Raw genomic sequence first — 18,753 nt, 5'->3', positions numbered from 1 at the left:
AAAATTGTTGAAATCATGAAAAGTTTAAGAAAATGATAATCAATAAAAAGTAAAATAACAAAAAACTGAAATCTGAAGGAAATTCAAAATGGAAAGTCAAATTGAACAATCAGAAGCTCAAAAACATCAAACGACTGGATAACAACTATCATATTCCTGACATTGTACTGACATGTTCATATGTAGAATGTGGGGGATTAAACCTGGTTATAAAGCTAGCTAAACCTCTCTATAACAGTTGCATCAAAGACATGACTCATCAATGACGCCCAGATCAAAATAGCTATAAAGCCAAATAGGTACAAATTTGAAGAGCATTGAGGACACAAAATTGCAAAAAGCTTTGCCAAATACGACTGAGGTAATCTACTCTGGGATAAGAAAATCCTTCGTTTTTCGTAAAATTCAAAGTATTGTAAGAGGAAATTTATTAAAATGACCATATAATTGATATTGATGTCAACACCGAAGTGCTGACTACTGGGGTGGTGATACTCTCGAGAACGAAACGTCCACCAGCAGTGGCATCTACCCAGTGGTGTAAATAGTTATCAAAGGTATCAAGATTATAATTTAATACGCCACACGCGCGTTTCGTCTACATAAGACCCATCAGTGACGCTCAAATCAAAATAGCTATAAAACCAAACAAGTAAAGTTGAAGAGCATGAAGACTCGAAATTCCAAAAATTTGTGCCAAATACGGCTAAGGTGATCTTCTCTGGGATAAGAACACCATTAGTTTTTCGAAAAATTCAAAGTAATACAGGGATTGAGTTCATTCCATATCATTGTTCGAAACCAATTTAATATTTTCAATGTTTAGGAAAATGTGATGCTGCATGTACAACAAAAAGGACTGAACGTCGAATGAAGAAAGCACTGAAAAAGATGAGGAAAGCAGCAAATAAGAAAGATTTTTTCTTTAGGTAAATAATAATGAACTTAGTAATAAGAAAGTATTAGAATTGCGAAAAATTATAAAGGCATGGATAGCAATATGTATAATTTATGCATCCTGTTTATTTCTTTCACAGGCTTCAAATCGATATTTTATTTATGTTTGATGTAGATTTGCATTCCTGCAAAGGAGAGTGTACCTATATCGTCAAACGTTACCATGTGAGCGATACAAAATTTGTGCTAAAATTAAGCACGCGATTTGATACTTTTCTACAGCTAATAGTTATCAAAGGTACCAGGATTATAATCTATTACGCCAGACGCGCGTTTCGTCTACATAAGACTCATCAGTGACGCTCAGATCAAAATAGTTGTAAAGCCAAACAAGTACAAAGTTGAAGAGCATTGAGGACCCAAAATTCCAAAAAGTTGAATACTCTAATCAAACTTTACTAGGTGACTATTTTTAAAAATCACATATTGATACAGATACAGATTTCTTTTTATCAGTCTTCATAGCTTATCATTAGTCGGATATGTATACTCACTAGCAGATTTTCGAGTCGTATGACCGGTTATGCAAACATATTGCGTGAGTGATACTTACTAATTGTGGTACATTCAATTCATGATCTTTATATCTAGTATATGCCTTTGTTCTTTAGTTCAAGTTAAAACCATTTAAACACATAGAAACAAATGATTTTAAGACAAGTAATCTAAGATGAAAATACATACATTGGCGACATAATTTACATATCATATGAATACTGCCAAGTGGTTTAACGTTATTTGAGTTTTAATTATATTGTAGATATGATAAGGCTGATCGGTATATTCTTAAAAAGTCCTTAAAGTTTAAGAAAAAGGTGGATTTCTCTTGTTCTGACGGTTTCTTGTTAGTCAAGGAAGCATGTGGTAAGTTAAAAATATAACTACAAATGTAGAAATAAAATTTGTGTTATGCAAATTGACTCCTCCTCTGCAAAAACGTAGAGTTTGAGGTTATACATAGATTTATAACATATTGTTTATTTGTAATCATAATAGGGGATGCTACTGACACTTAATGTACCATTCTTTTCGAAGTGAAGGGCATCTGATACAGTAATAGGGGAGGTAATGACGTTGCTAACGTAACATTTTATTTTCAAGGAGTCAAACTGTGACAAATCGGGAAAAAGATGCATTGTTCGACTTTCAAAACTAGTACAAGGACCAATCTTTTAAAAATCGCTTAGGTTTGATTTTGCATTACGATTATTTGTACCAATTTGAATGTTAACATTGAAAAGTTTGATAAATATACAACAAAAAAAGCCGTTTCATTCATGAAATACTAAAACTTTGTTAATCAAAAACATTACTTAGTGATTTGATTGTTTCCAAGGAATTGTTGAACATTTTAAGAGCATATTAATATAAAGAAGATTTTCATAATGATTCTACAAAAATCCGCTTTTGTTTATCTGTTGAAATAAAAAAAAAAAAAATATGTATGTCTATCAAAGGAAAGAAATGTCCAAAATACCGAAAGTTTTAGTAAATGTCTTAAATTTCGACCCCCTTTCGTCTCTTTAAGTAGCACATGAAGGTATATTTTTTATTACATATTTGAATTGCTAAAATCAAAAAGGTTGTATGCAACTTTCGTTAAAAAATCAACATGGGATCGAAACTGAATCGTTTCATTGATCAGAATTTATGTGTAGAAACATTCATATAAAACTTTCAATTTCAAAGAGAGATCAACTTTGGTTATCGTCCAGCGTGTTGTATTAAGCTACGGGAAAATTTGAGTATTCTTGTCTTTCGCTTTTGATTGATTGTTGTTGGTATTTGTACGCCAATTTTAAGCGCCAATTTCGGGCTATTTCGTGGCGGCCACTTTTATTGGTGGAGGAAGCCGGAGTGCCCGGAGAAATCCACCGACCTTCGATAGGGAAATTGACAACCCTAGTCAATTAAGATTTGAGTCGAGTGCACCTACACGAGCGGGGTTTGAACTCACAACATAAGATATGATAGGGATTTAAAAGTTGTTATCCATTCCTTTAATGCGTTTGTGCTTTTGATTAGCTATTTGATTACGGAATTTCCGTTTGGAAATTTCCTTGGAGTTCGATATATTTGTTATTTTACTTTTTTATATGGATAACTTTCTTTCAATTAATCTTGTAATGCATTTTCAGTTTAAAAATGTTTAAATTGGAACGCACTACACTATAAGTGTAAAAAACCAGAACTCATTGTTTCATTAATTATCTGATGTTCTATTCCTCTTTTTGAAAACAATGAGTTTTGTCAATTCTCAGTACAGAACATTATTTGAAGCAAGAATAAATATAAATGTAGAGACAGTCATAAAATAAGCTAAACTGACCATACACAAAGTTATTTCAAATATTGTTAAGTTTCCCCTCCTGAGCTAGTGATTGATAACGTTTAAATGTTCCCCTTAAAGTGGTTGGTAGATTATTTAACACCGAGACTAGAGGACGGACAATTTAAAATATGACACGGATGAAAAATCAGGTTAACTAAATTTTACGACTCTTATTAAATGATATATCACCTAGTAATGTATTTGATTACCATATTGTAGTGGCATGCAGTGTTGGAACATTCTTTGACAAGAAACAAAAGCAATGTAAAATCTGTCAAAGAGGAACTTATCAAGATAAAGAGGGACAAACATTGTGTAATTTATGTCCTCAGGTCAAACTTGGTATAGGAATACTTGGAGCTGTTAATATAACACAATGTACAGGTATGGCTCATTATAGTTTAGTTACTAATACTAGAAAATTACATATTGAAAAGTTAAATCTTAAAGGGGCACTAGCTGTCAAATTCGAATTTGTGGATCGAATCAGTCAATCAAATTATTTACCTTTGTTTCACTTTCAATGTTGACATTCTTTTCCTTTAAATAACCAAACACCGGCAATGCATGCGTATTCTATCTCTTTCTACGGGGTTAAATTGAATTCACATGAATACGGATTTAATGAGGTCGAGTTTTTCACTTGCAAGTGAATAACTCATTATCAATGTTTATTAGCTTTAGGGAGCTACCATTTGATTTTTATGGGGGGGGGGGGGGGGGGGGGGGGGCTAGGATGAAAAATTTTGTCCTGCATTTTTTTTTAGTTGTAATCTCTGTCCTGCCTTTTTATTTTTCACTCTATTCTGTCCTGCCTTTTTTTTTATTAGTTTATCCTGACTTTTTTTTACCTAAATTGTCATCCTGCCTTTTTTTTTTGCAAAGTGTCTCATCCTGCCTTTTTTTTTTACTCAAAACTCCTGTCCTGCCTATTTTTTTCAAATTTCATCCTAGCCCCCCCATAAAAATCAAATGGTAGCTCCCTTATTTGACACAATTTAACCATTTGAGCTGATAAAAGCTAATTATTATTTCACTATTTCACTTTCATTAATGATTGAACAAAAAAAAAATCATACTTTAGATTTTTTATATATCTCGTAGCTAGTGCCCCGTTAATATAAATTGCAGTACGATACATATTTTTTTTTAAAAGGAAAATTAATAATTTGATAGGAATCACGAGATGAAAAAGTTTTATTATTCGTTTGATGATATTAGTCTTACTAAGTGAAATGTCTGATTTCTTTTAGTTTTATGTCCACCTGGATCGTATTCCAAAGATGGAATGTTACCTTGTCTTGACTGTCCAAAAAATTTCTATCAGTCTGAATATGGCCGACTTAGGTGTGTTCCTTGCGGCGGAGGACTGGAAACTACTGGTTTAGGATCACGCAGCTTCAAACAATGCTCTACTAAAGGTAAATACAAACTTTTATCGACATACAATGTAGTTTGGAAGTTCATCAATGTTTGAATTTATCCATTCGAATTTACATTAGTTTCTTATTGTTGATGTTTCGGATACAGAAAAGAAACATTCGAAGTTCTTGTACAGTATTTATGTGTACAAGTTGTTTCACCAATATCAAAAAGAATTAGAAAATAGTTTTAATTAACATAGGAAATTTTTCAAAATGATTATTGTTATTATTTTCTATTCCTTAGCTACTTGTTCACCAGGCCATTTCTACGACATACAAACACACACTTGTAAAGTGTGTCCTACCGGAAGTTATCAGATGGAATATGGCCAGAACTATTGCACAGCTTGTCCTGGTGATACCATTACAGATGAAGATGCAACCACCAATGTTTCAGAATGTAAAAGTGAGTATTGAAACAAAGCAACTTATAAATTGAAAATTATAATTTAGAAGTTCATGACCTGAAACTAACCAAATAAAGTTCTCGTTTCAAATTTTGTTAACTGTTTTATTTCGAATGGAAATTGTATTAATAATCACTCATAACAAGGAAAAATTTAAAATTCCTTTAATGTGACATTTTTAAATTTATAAATATCGTTATCATTGCCTCAATATACATATAATACAACAACATGCAATTATTTCTTTTTAAATTCAGGTTTAACATTATTTTTCTTTTAGACGCGGCATGTGGTGGACTACTTGGAAAGTTCCATGGCTTCATCCAAAGTCCAAATTATCCAGGAAACTATCCAAACAACAGAGAATGTATTTGGAGAATAAAACCTGGGAAGAAAAGAAGGATCCTTGTCATAATTCCAGAAGTATTTTTGCAACAGATAGACAAATGCGGTGACATCTTAGTAATGAGACAATCAAGTAATTGTTATTGCTATAACAAACCTTTCCAAATACCTGTATCCTATTTTATTCGAAAAAGTCATTGAAGATTCTAAGCTTATGATGATCAACATGTATAAAACTTAAGTATCAAGTGACTAAGAATGCAATAGCAAAAAAACAAGAAGAAAAATCATGAAAGGACGATCAACATTACACAAAACACAACATGGAAAAAAAAAATGACAGAGCAACAAGAACCCCAGCAAAACCACAGGCGATCTAATGTGCACGGAATGACTAACAGATCCCAATCCACATGTGGCATCATTCATAAAACTTCGAACTGTTTGATTTTTATCAATGTGCAATTTTATACATGATTGTATACACGTATCTGTTCAGAAAAAAACACATCTATATAGAACCATAAGTTGCTTTTTAACATTTTTAAAACTATATATATATAAGTATTTTCAGCTGATGGCAAAAAACAGTGTAGTTGTTTATATATATTTGTGTATTTGAATAATAGTATTAAAATAGCAACTATCATTTTGGCGAAAATACCATAATTTTACTAAAAACGATGGAGCATTTGCCTGTTAATCAGATTCATAGAAAAACAAATTAAAATCAAAGTTTCAAAGTATATTAAAACATTTAAAAGTGAAAGAATTAATTGGTAAAAGGGGAAAATTCTAAAAATACCAAACTCCAAGAAAATCATCGCGAAAAGTCCTTTATAGATACAGCTCAAACACAGTGAAATAATGGCAAATATTATATTCCTGACAAAGAAAAAATGCTGCATTAGCAATAGGAAAATGATTATCGTAAAGATTAGTAAATTTTGTATTTTGAAGTACGAAAAGATAGAATTGAAACCCAATTCTTAATATTCGTGCATACATATGAATGGTATTTTAGATTTTTAGTTATTAGTAATAATAGTGATTGTTATTTGCAGAAAAGCCATCTTCTCTAACATCATATGAGGCATGCGAGACCAAGGAACGACCTATTGCCTTCACTTCAAGATCCAAACGAATGTGGATTCAGTTCAAATCTGATGGCAAAAATACAGCAGCTGGATTTTCTATACCATATGTAACTTATAATGGTAAATATAAATATAACCATTAAGATAGATCTCTTTTCCTAAGAAAATGAATATACAACAAATAAGTAAACACCGTAAGCGAAAGTTATAAAAACGATCATGCATAGTTTGTTTAGTTCATTAACTACCACTGGTTGATTGATAATCCCGAATTATATAATCAGGTTAGTGCGTTGGTACTGGCATAATTTTTCAGAAAACTTAAAAGTTTCATGTCATAAATTACGAAAGTTATTTAAAAGAAACTAAGACTCAATCACCCAAAGGCAAGTAAACCTTTTGTAAATGTTATTGTCTGTTTCTTTTTTCGTCTTATGTCTTTCTCAAACAAACAATAGGGGAAACTCATGCGCGTTATGTATTCTCAAATGTTTGTACAAGAACAACAGGACAACAGGAAAGCAAACCTTGGGCATCAAGGGGAGTAATAAAGGATAGGAAGTTGACTGCATTGTAAGAAAGAAAGTCATACTATGATACTGTCCGCTTTTAGTCATACATGTTTATATGATGTGTTCTTTCCCAAAACAAATTTGGACTAATAAATTGTTTTCCATTGCAGAAGAATATCAACCACTTATAGAAGACATCGTAAAAGATGGAAGGCTATACAATTCATATCAACACCAGCACATTTTAAAGGTAAGAAATGAACTTGATGAATCGACACTGTTATACAACACTAAATAAGCTAATTACATTTGAAGAATTCATGTATAAAATTTGAGAAATAAAGTTTTGTGTTGGACTTATGGGTAAGTCTCGATAGGTCATATGAAATCATTGATACAATCATTAAATCATATTAAGATATGAAGTTATAAACTCATCACTCATACCAAACTAAAAGTCTACAAAAGACTGGTGAGTGACGCTTAAATAAAAAAGTAAAGAAAATAGACCAAATAAGGTAAGAAGTTGAAGCGCATTGAGAACCAAGACTTCCGAAAGGGTTTGCTTATTACAGATGAAAATAACATATTCTGGGGTAGAAAATCCTTCCAATTTCTAAAAACTATAGAATTGGAAAGAAAACATCATTATAATCGAATAATGTTTCACTATTGTCAATAACAGTGAAAAAAAAAATAATAATATGTATGATATATAGCATTTAAGTATTCTGTATTAATTTTGTGTTCTTAATCAAGTTAGTAAATCGATACTTTGAGTTTTACCTTAAACAGGTCGAGAACTCTAGATTTTCTGACGTCAGAATATATTTGCATAGTAATTTCCAAAACACAAGGCCAATATGACCTTGAAAAACTGACCAATCGCCTCAATGAACTACAATGCATTGTGGGCTACTACGAGTAAACTACTACTTAAGACACGTGGAATTAGTGGGAAAACAGTCAATTAATATATTGTCTGGGACTCTCATTACCAAAGTTTTTATTCTGCAAATATATTTAATGTAAAATATATAACGTAATCTTCAATTTGCATGCTCAGATTAAAAAAATATTGTTTATTGGCTTCACGATTCGACTTTCTTTTTCGCCTTGCAAAAGTAGTTGAACCAGTTTTGTGCATTGTTATGAATTGAACCTGCATTAATTTCACGACATGACACAGTGAAATATCCAATGAAGTGACCACTGTCCAGTTAGAAAATCATTTGAGCTCTTTTAAACCTGTATAATATGGCATTGCAAAATCATTTCTGCCTAGAAAAATACGAAACTTTAATTGAAACACTTCTTTCTGTACTGAATATGTAATTTTTTTTATCAGAACCTGAACTAATAGTAAGAACATCATAATATTCAGTATGCTAAAAAGAAGTGTTATGAAAGCGACAGGGGCGAGTCCAGCCATTTAAAAAAGGGGGGGTCCTAACCCTGGACAAAAGGGGAGGGGGTTCCAACTACATGTCCCCATTCAAATGTACTGATCGTCCAAAAAAAGGGGGTCCATCCCCCAGAACCCCCGCCCCCCTGGATCCGCCACTGAGCGGGTACGGTATATAGCTCAATACATTTTTTATAGTTTCATCCATCGATAATATCCGTTTGTTGCTATTTTTATCACAAAATATACCTCAGAGGTTTTTTTTATCGTTCGGCTGCTGTCCTGTTGACATATGTAAAATATCTCCAATATTAAAAGTCTCTGGATCATAGTGGGTGTCGTATTACCTATTATTTTTTTTCTAAAACGTATTTTGTATATAGAAATAAGAAGATGAGGTATGAATGCCAAATGAGACATCTTTTCAACAAAGACATACTTTAGTAAAGTAAGCAGTCATATGTCCAATGCTGAAAAGTAAGCTATTAATGACCCAAAAATTACTTGTGTAAAACAATCCAAACAACAACAAAAAAACCAAAAAAAAAACCGGCCCAATTAAATATATAAAAGGACAAGAAATCTATCCCATCAAAAAAAAAATATATTGTATAGGAGCCTAACAGTGTATTTCAGTGGTTGTCGTTTGTTTATGTGTTACATATTTGTTTTTCGTTCATTTTTTTTTATATAATTAAGGCCGTTAGTTTTCTCGTTTGAATTGTTTTACATTGTCATATCGGGGACTTTTATAGCTGACTATGCGGTATGGGCTTTGCTCATTGTTGAAGACCATACGGTGATCTATAAATGTTAATTTCTGTGTCATTTTGGTCTCTTGTGGACAGCTGTCTCATTGGCAATCATACCACATCTTCTTTTTTATTATAGATCCAACGCTGCAATTTTCACAAAACATATCAAATTTTCCACCTTGTCGCACATACATATGGATAAAATCATTACAGCTTATTTCCTAATGCATGTGGAGCAAAACTTTGGTTAGCTTGCTTGTTTTGTTTGTATATTGTACAACATATAAAATATACAAGTTAAACTATGCCTATATATATATTGTTTATAGATGTCAATCTTATTTTCAAAGCTTGTATAAACAACTATACAAACAAAGCAAGCAAGCAAACCAAAGTTTTACTTTGCAGGTTTAAGAAATCAGCTGTAATGATTTTATTCAGTTTTCCAAATGTCCGAGACCGTTAAAAAACGAACAAACTGAAACTACAGTTGCTGACTTCACTACCTTAAAAAAAGGGAACAGTTTGGAAGTCCCATATACTAAAATGTGACCAACAAAAATACTTATAGATTTTGTTAACACTGCCATGTATGTAAATATTTCTTCGCCTTTTTTACGAACACAAAATTCAAGGATTTGCCTTTAATTATCTATACGAACATTGCTGTACTCTTGAATATCAGCACCGGCTGTTATCGACGGCTTACTTTATACCAGTAAGTTTGTCTCCTGGGTAATTGTGTTTTTTCGCTGTTGTTTCGTTGCTTCTGGTGGACAAATACATGAAATCTCTCTGCCATCATCAAACATGTTAATGGCTATATTTCAGGTAATTCAAACCCTTTTTTCTTCGCATAGAAACAACTCTTCGTTAATCTGAGCATGGAAGTAATGCTTTATATCACGAACTATAAATGAGGATACACAAAATAAAAAACTAAGCGAAATTGTGAATCCCGCATTGCACGAAAAAATGTGTTGTATTTCAGTAAATAACACGTGTTGTTAGTTGATTGTAAACACGTAGTAGTCCATCATGCATTGTGACTCATTTAGTGGATTGGTCAAAAACCTAGGTAAAAATAAATTGCGTCACATGTAAATAAACAATTACATGTGCGAGAACATAAGTATGCTAATTTATGCATTTCCATATAAGGTAGTGGTCCCGACCTGTTAAAGTTTGTTTTCAATAAACTCTTCATATTTTATAAACCTTATTTTTCAGGACAGGAAACTGTTGAATGCGTTGATGGAAGTGATAGCACAGCCATTGAATTATTTTAAGTATGCAAATGTATCGCATACACTTATGCCACAGTCTTTTATTAAACTATTGACTTCTAAAGTGAGAAGATTCTTTTCCTCATGACTAGACGTGGGGTAATGAAAAAGTTCTGACATTGTGTCATTGTTATAGTTCTTCAAAGCAGTGGCAGACACTGACGGACTACAAACGCTTTCCATATATGATTGACAAAGTGACACCATGTGTACTTTATACTCAAAGGATCCATCTCGCTAGTTCAAAAGAGTGATGCTGTTGGACCGGATTTGTGCGTTTGTACATATTGTATGATGATACTAGAATTATGTACATAGATATATTGGTCAATTTGCATTTAAAATATTGATAGTTGTCAAACAACTTGTAAATACGATTCTCAATTATACATCCCGGTCACTTTGTCACCATGATTCATTGTGTTCACTGAACCTAAATTGAATGGTATTTACTTCGTTGAAAATGCTTCTGATTACATGTGCTGAAAATACAAACTTATTTCTAACCCTAGTGCTGAGAAAACAAACTTTTGCACATACTTGGCACTGATCTTACTTGAAATTAAAATGTATAATTATAATCGGCTATAAATTTCGTCAGCATACTCCTTTCTGCTAGTTATATATGATATGCAGTCAACCAAAACGATACCTTGATATCAAAAATACAAAACAACAGAAACAAAAATTAAGATTTCACGAAAAAAAGAAATTGAGTAAACTCAAGTGTAGGAATTAGTTTTATTTAATGGTCGAGTATCCATCTTTAAATCAATATAGAAATATAAAAAATATAAAGGCTTTTAAATGTGTGTTTTTAAGTTATAAATATGTTGTAATAAAATAAATGTTTTTGTGCTATAAAAGTAAAAGTAATACAAATGTTGTTGTGCTATCACAGTTAATGTAAACAATGTTTCCAAGAAGCTACACAACCTGTTGAATAGAGACTTCGTTGAGGGCAACTTCATTCCTACCATACTTAATAGTCACAATTAACTCTGAACAAATTAATGCACTGTTAAAATGAAGATAATTTTTATATTAGGTTCATTGTTAGGGTGATGATGTTATCCAAACAGCAAATGCCAAAAACATTTGATTTATATTTGTTCTATTCGTTAAATGTAGAAGGGGTCAAACTTTAACAATATAAAATTGCTAACCGTGTGTTTTCTTTAATGTTATCGGGTCCTGACTTTAAAATATTATCTCTGAAATAATTATTTATTAGCAATACAACTTTGCGAAATTGCGGGTTCTTTATAACAATTAGCTATATTGCTAAATTTGTATCACTCATTGTTTTTTTTTATAAAACAGACCGATGAATACGAATTAGTTTAAACATATTCATTTATAATGGATTGGTAAACAAGTTTTGCAACCTATATTAATCCCTTTCCACTTTGCGGGTGCGAGTGCTGATTTGTAGCGGCATAAGCCTGCTCTTTTTCGAAATCTACAAGGGTGTCTTTAACGTGCAAGAGATATTGCTCTCTCTTAACACGGGTCAGCCATTTATCGTCCCCTTCCGACGGACTATCATCGTTTCCTCAAGACCATACGCGCAAATGGTGTAAAGGGAGAGCCGAAAATTCAGTCCCTGAAATTTCATCCCGGAACGGGAATCGAACCAGGAACCTTTGTGTTAGTAGTCCGATGCCCTAACCACTACACCACGGCTCTCTTAATGAATACGAATGCCGACTGATCTGAATAGGTGTATACAACGCATTGGTAGGATAAACAAAGTACAATAGTAAAAAGATATATTAACTTTATATGCAATTTTAATTTGCCAAAAAACACCGTCAATGTAAATGATGCTTTGAATCTAAGAACAATATGATTAAATATTGGTCAAGCTAGATTCCCCTGCGTTCGGTTTATCCCAATGCTATTGTGAATATGACTTTGCTTACACGTGTGTATTATACATCAACAGAAATGCTGTAAACACTATGTTCAGTTGTACAATTTTTGTAGATTATTTTCAGTTATTGTCCTATTCTTGTATATTTTGTCAATAAATGTCTAAATCTTCCTTTGTCAATTATTTCGCTATATATGACATTTTTTTGTTTTATGGTTGATTTTTAAATACAGGAAGTAAATAATGGAGCCGAAAAAAAACCCTTATGAAAGATAACTTTATTCTAGCCAATTCATTCCAATATCTAGAGAATGCCTAAACCATGACCAGAACACAGATAAAACTGTTTAAAATTATGAAGGCCACACAATGGGGCTAATAATTACATCTAAAAAATGTTGATTTAAATATAACTTTCCAGTTCTCAGCATTAACATATCTTCTACTTGATATATGTCAAGGTTAACATTTCGCGTGTGCATGTACGGACTTAATTGTCAATGGTGTGCTCTCTAGGAGATCATCGGAAGATACCAAGACCTTGTTGATAAATATTCAACTTTACAAATAATACATGATGGTCTTAGTGTATATATTCTAGGTACTGACGTTGTTTATAATCTTAATTATGTGTAATAGTGTTCCTTTATCACTGTATTCGTAAATTATTTATCTTTACTATTTGGTCTTTATATTGTTTTAGCGGTTCAGTACTTATACAGGCTTGCATTGTGTTATTATGCTTTTTCATTTTTTGTATTATTGTCTTTCATTTTGGCTTATGTCTTCATCATTTTGGTTTTCTTAGTTGAAATATTTGTTTTTTTTTAATAAAGATGAAGATTATAACACAATGTTGAATGTTGAACCCCTAGTTTTGACGTAATTACCTATAATGTCTGTTCGTTTAGTTCACACATTGTATTTTGGATTCATTTGAATTGTATGCTACAAGCCATACAAGTGAGAATGGTCTTTGGAGTTCGGTATGTTTGTTAGTTATTTTACATTATTTCTACACACTTTCCAAATAGATTTGACAGAAACAACGTCTGAAATCCACACTTTACAAGTTCTTATGCTTCACTGTCACAAATTGGTTGACTAATACAATGTATCTGTATCTAATCTCAATAGTGACAGTGGATGCGTTTTAGATCTATAAGTACTAAAGTAGTTGTCTGATCTGTTTGTTATTTTTTTTTTGTTATTTTGTTATTATCTCATTTTAGTTTTGAACATTGTTAACTTCCAGCAAAGTTTTATAAATCCGGATGCAGTTAAAGTTTAGTTTTTATGTCAGTTACATATATGTATAGCATGAAGGCATAACATATAAAGGTTTACAAAACATAATTAAATGAAATATAGATCAACAAGGGATAACAATATGAACATTCATTTCCATTTTCCAAATATATCATAACTAATAAATCTCTTTTGTTTCAAATAAAGGCAACAGTAGTATACCGCTGTTCGAAATTCATAAATCGATTGATAAAAAAATAATCCGGGTCACAAACTAAAACTGAGGGAAACACATCGAATATAAGAAGAGAACTACGACACAACAGAAACACAACACTAACATGTAGCACACACAGAAACGAACTATAATATAGCAATGGCCATTTTCCTGACTTGGTACAGGACTTTTAAAGGAAAAAAAGGTGAGTTGAACCTGTTTTTTTGGCTGGCCAAATCTCCCGCTTTTATGGCAATGTTAAATATAACGTGAACATTACAATGACAACATTACATGACAGGACTACAATACAAATAAATGGGAGAACATATAGGACAGAGAAACGCACAAATAATAGCAATCAAAAAGTCCCAGGTTTATAATTTAATACGTCAGACGCGCGTTTTGTCTACACAAGACTTATCAGTGACGCTCAGATAACAAAAGTTAAACCAAAAGCCAAAACAAGTACAAAAATGAGGAGCACTGAGGTCCAAAAGATCAAAAAAAGTTGTGCCCAATACAGCTAAGGGTTTCTACCTGGGGTAAGAACATCTTTAGTATCATACTTTTGCAAACAGTAAATTTATATAAATGACTTTATAATGTATATACTTGATATAACTACAGAATTTCAAAACATTAAAATTACGATTTTAACATGATACTAGTAGCATTAACCAGAAATAAACTTCGATCTGCATTCCCCCAAATAATAGTAAAGCTACAAGAAGTGAAATCAAGCTATTTATTTACAATGCTTATAAATATGTCTATAGTATATAGTTTTACAATATGTAGTAAAAGAAACAGGTATAGAGTTCAGAGCGCCACTACTTTATTCATCTTTAACGTCTTTGTTTTCTCCTGTACTCAAAATCGGTTGACAAGTTCAATGTCACCCTGTGAAAATGAAATTAAAAAGAAATGAAAAATGAGTACACAAATGGAGTAAATAAAAATGTGGATTTTCTATATCACTATGGTGGTCATTGCCGTTACTTTAGCTTAGTGTTGAAGACCTGCAATTACAAAAGCAACACATGTGCTACACCTCTGACAAATTTGTTCATTTATGAAAAGTTTGTTTGTATTATAATCATTTACATATTGTTTTCTTTTTATAAAGAGGACAAATACCTCTGTGTTCATTTAAAAAGTTGGGATGTAGCTGCAATAATTAAGAACAAATTTGAATTTGTATTTCATAAATTATATCTTTCAGCTTTAGAATAAACATCCTTGTCCTATATTTTCGGCATTAATGAAATGGAATTTATTGGATAAATTGTAATATTGGATAAATTATAACCAATTCGTTTGAAGAAACACTAACCTTTTGATCTGCATATGGGATATCTTCTCTAGCAAGTAGGTATCTCAAAAATCGTTCATGGTCACTTGTTATACTATCTGCATCAATATCCTGTAAATCAAATAAATATTAAAAATATTCCAACCCCGCATTTTTACTTATTTCCGTTAAGTAGGTTATTTTAATCAATTTTAAGTATTGCTGTTTAAAGCTGGAAAAAAATTGTTCTTACCATAATCGTTCAGAAATTTAACATCTCTCTCGTATTAATTACATTACTCAACCTATTTATTTTTTTTCAACAGGCATCAACATATAATCTTGATTAAGATAAAAAAAAATGTAATAAACATGTATTAAACCAAAATAGAATTACGTTTTTCTTGGATCAAGAAAACATAAACAAATACATTTCTTTACTAGTCATTTAGTTTGTACAAGTTGTTTATGGACAGTAGATAGACTTTGAGAGTTCATACTGTATATTTGACACTAAAAACGTTGATGTTGACAGTTACATGTAGCATCATTTATCATGTTCATGGACAGTATTACAAAGTGTTGATTAATTTCTATAATTAATTATTTGTGTTTTTTTGTAAGTTTTTTTGCTACCATTTATTTCACTTAAAAATAGTGATTGACCTGTTCATCTTCCCTGACTAGAAGGTTTCTTGAAAAACTTTCATTGTCACTCAGTTTGCTCTCTGTATCAACATCCTGAAACAAGAGATGAAATTAATGAACATTTACACATGATCCTTGTTCACATATAACTGTTGTTTTAATTATTTTTTTCAGTATTACGAAAATTCCAGCACGATAGGTAATAACTTGTTATTTAAATTTTGAAAGCATTATTCATGTTATTTGAAAATTGCACTTCACGAAATCCCAGTAAATACTCTAAAATCCCAGTAAATACTCTAAAATCTTAATAATTACTCTAAAATGTTTCCGTATTGTACAACAATTGTAATTACAACAGTTTTTATTTTAATTCAAAGTAACATATTTAATTTAACTTTGTCAATTATAACTTAATGTTATGTAGTGAAGTTTAAAAAAGAGTCAATCGTGATGGCTATATGGCTGCCATTTTTAAATTTTCGGTAAAGCATTAAAAGATCACAAATCATTTCTCTATATTGCATATTTGAGGCCTTTGTGGTATGTCAGAAAACATTATTCATGGACAGTTTGGAAACAGACAAGGACATTTATTTGGCTTACATCAAATGCAATTCGTGAATTAATTTATATTTTCTCTACAGTTTAAATAATTCAAAGATCACCACTGACATTTTGATCATCCATGGCTAGGATGCTTCTAGAACACATTTCTTCATCTCTCAGTTTGCTCTCTATATCAGCATCCTGTAACATTAAAAGAAGGCAAACATTTGAACTCTTATGTGTAGACATATTAATTTGTATTGATAAATTATATATATATATATACGAAGTCTTCATCATAATTTATGATGTGCTTTAGAAATATCAGTTGATATAATTCAACTTACGTAAGTGGAATTATATATTTTCTTTTATTTATTACTTCCTAATACCATTATCAATTTATGATTAACTTTCATTTGCAGACTTCATCATGATATCCCAGGTGACAAATTTATCTTAGTAAACAAGTTTAACCAAAAGTGATTTAATACCTCAAATGAAACAGTTTCGTGGTCACTCAATCTACTCTCTGTATCAACATTCTGTAACATGAAAAAATAACTGGATTTAAGAAATAACAAATGTTTTTGTAGTTTTATCTATTGAAAAAACAAGTAAGATACACTCTGTGTTCCCCTTCAGGTCTTCAAAACATCATGATAAATAATTGCTGACAGACTTCTTCTTATACGTGTGCAAGGTTTTCATAAAAAAAAATCTGAAGTTGTCTATAATTTCCCCGAATAGTCCTATTCCTTAGTAAAAAAAGAACATGATTTATTTATTAATTGTATTTGTCTTTGATATAGCTTTCAGTAACTTCAAGTACCTTTATGCTGGTGCATCATGTCTATTGTTTTAATCTAAGAAATGTTATAGCCTCGTTCCCATTGTATAAGCTTGAGCATTAACGAACACGCTAAACCCTTCCACATTCTTTATGTGCCAACCTGTATTTAGTGGTTGTTATTGGTTTATATCTGGCATATTTTTTGTTCGTAAATTGTTTTAATATAAATAAAGTCTTTAGTCAAAACCTTTTATAGTGGAATATAATGTATGCATTTCTCATCGTTGAAGGTCGTCCGATTGCCTATAATTGCTTAAATCTACTTCGTTTTTTACTTTGGTGGAAAGTGGACTCATTTACTTGTTTTTATACTGTGCATGTGCTAAAGATGGATTTGAATTTATTACAATTTTTAGCAGGTACAATGCATAGTAGCTATTTAAAGATAAGCAATGTTTTATTTAGATATAATCATATGGGAATCTGTTCATATTTCATATTCTTTTCTAGAAACTGACGGTGTTGGCACTAATCCAAATGCAGTTTGGAAACAAAATCATTTAAAATTCAATCATGTGAATTGGTTGATATATCACTCCCGTTCATTCTTTCACAAAAATAAAAACTGACCTTTTGATCTGCAAATGGGATATCTTCCCTAGCTAGGAGGTTTCTTAAAAAGATTTCGTGGTCACTAAGTTGGCTCTCAGTATCATAATCCTAAAATATTTGAGGAAAGTAGAGACCATTTACATTCAATCTGAACACATGTTAACTTATTTGCGTTCATTTTGTCGATTATAGCTGATTTGTATAAGGTATTTTGTACAAAATTCAATTTATTAGAACCCAAATGTCTCTCTTCTTAGTGTTACATTAAATGTGAAGGATGAGATGCATTTAAGAAATGTAGCCATTAGGCCCTATTAAATTTGGAGGGTATTATTTGAGCATTCCATGTTTTTGTTGCACAAACACACTTTTAATTTTGATAAAAATAGGAAGCTTTCGCTGTGACATAGCAAGAGCTCAGGTTTTTAACCTCGTATTATTAATATGCTTTTTTACATTACGGGAAATAAGTCTTCCCTTATCATTTAAAAAACACACGGGTTTATTTTATTGGTTTTTGCGGATATACGTCAATGTTAGATATATAAAGATTGCAGTTAATGAATTAATATCAAATTGATAAAAATCAATCAAAAGAAATCCTGATTGACGACCTACAGATATGCATACACTTTTACATTAAGAACATATAATGGAATGTGAACACATGCTCACGTAAATCCACTTAAGTGTTTAGTATATTTCATATTGTATTTCTAATGGAAACAAAACTTGAAATTATCAAGCAGCTAAGATTAAAAGCTGTTACGAAAAAGACACAAATAGCAGGAACTGATACCTTTATTAAAACTATGCTGACAAAAAATATTGAGTTAAAAAAACAAAAACAAAAACGAGATATATTTCTTAAACAATTCAGACTAAGCAGTAGCAAAGTTTCAATATATGAACATTTGAAATAAATGGGAACATTTTATTTTTAATAAAAACTGAAAATATTACTTAGGTTCTATGTCTGACAAATTGGCAATTATA

General features: G+C 31.3%; 2 protein-coding genes across 4 annotated transcripts in view; one reads left to right on the top strand and one right to left on the bottom strand.

Annotated features, from left to right (window-relative positions):
* Positions 1-12,566, top strand: part of LOC143082757 (signal peptide, CUB and EGF-like domain-containing protein 3) — a 55,030-nt gene extending 42,464 nt beyond the window's left edge. For all 3 annotated transcript variants that reach the window (XM_076258599.1, XM_076258597.1, XM_076258600.1), the window contains 9 exons: positions 827-929; positions 1,718-1,821; positions 3,509-3,673; positions 4,543-4,710; positions 4,958-5,119; positions 5,401-5,598; positions 6,530-6,682; positions 7,245-7,324; positions 10,465-12,566. In XM_076258599.1, coding sequence (XP_076114714.1) covers positions 827-929; positions 1,718-1,821; positions 3,509-3,673; positions 4,543-4,710; positions 4,958-5,119; positions 5,401-5,598; positions 6,530-6,682; positions 7,245-7,324; positions 10,465-10,608 — 1,277 coding nt within the window. In that variant the 3' untranslated portion in view covers positions 10,609-12,566. The remainder of the gene's footprint in view (positions 1-826; positions 930-1,717; positions 1,822-3,508; positions 3,674-4,542; positions 4,711-4,957; positions 5,120-5,400; positions 5,599-6,529; positions 6,683-7,244; positions 7,325-10,464) is intronic.
* A 2,029-nt stretch (positions 12,567-14,595) lies between these two features.
* Positions 14,596-18,753, bottom strand: part of LOC143084181 (uncharacterized) — a 41,018-nt gene continuing 36,860 nt past the window's right edge. Inside the window, exons 34-39 of the mRNA XM_076260591.1 lie at positions 17,776-17,865; positions 16,847-16,897; positions 16,479-16,553; positions 15,822-15,896; positions 15,198-15,287; positions 14,596-14,764 (exon numbers count right to left, since the gene is read on the bottom strand). Of these exons, the coding sequence (XP_076116706.1) occupies positions 14,735-14,764; positions 15,198-15,287; positions 15,822-15,896; positions 16,479-16,553; positions 16,847-16,897; positions 17,776-17,865 (411 nt within the window). The 3' untranslated portion in view covers positions 14,596-14,734. The remainder of the gene's footprint in view (positions 14,765-15,197; positions 15,288-15,821; positions 15,897-16,478; positions 16,554-16,846; positions 16,898-17,775; positions 17,866-18,753) is intronic.

Source organism: Mytilus galloprovincialis, chromosome 7 (genome assembly GCF_965363235.1).
Source record: "Mytilus galloprovincialis chromosome 7, xbMytGall1.hap1.1, whole genome shotgun sequence".
NCBI lineage: Eukaryota > Metazoa > Mollusca > Bivalvia > Mytilida > Mytilidae > Mytilus > Mytilus galloprovincialis.
Note: the sequence above shows the minus strand (reverse complement) of the source record. Positions and strands in the feature narration are given on the sequence as shown.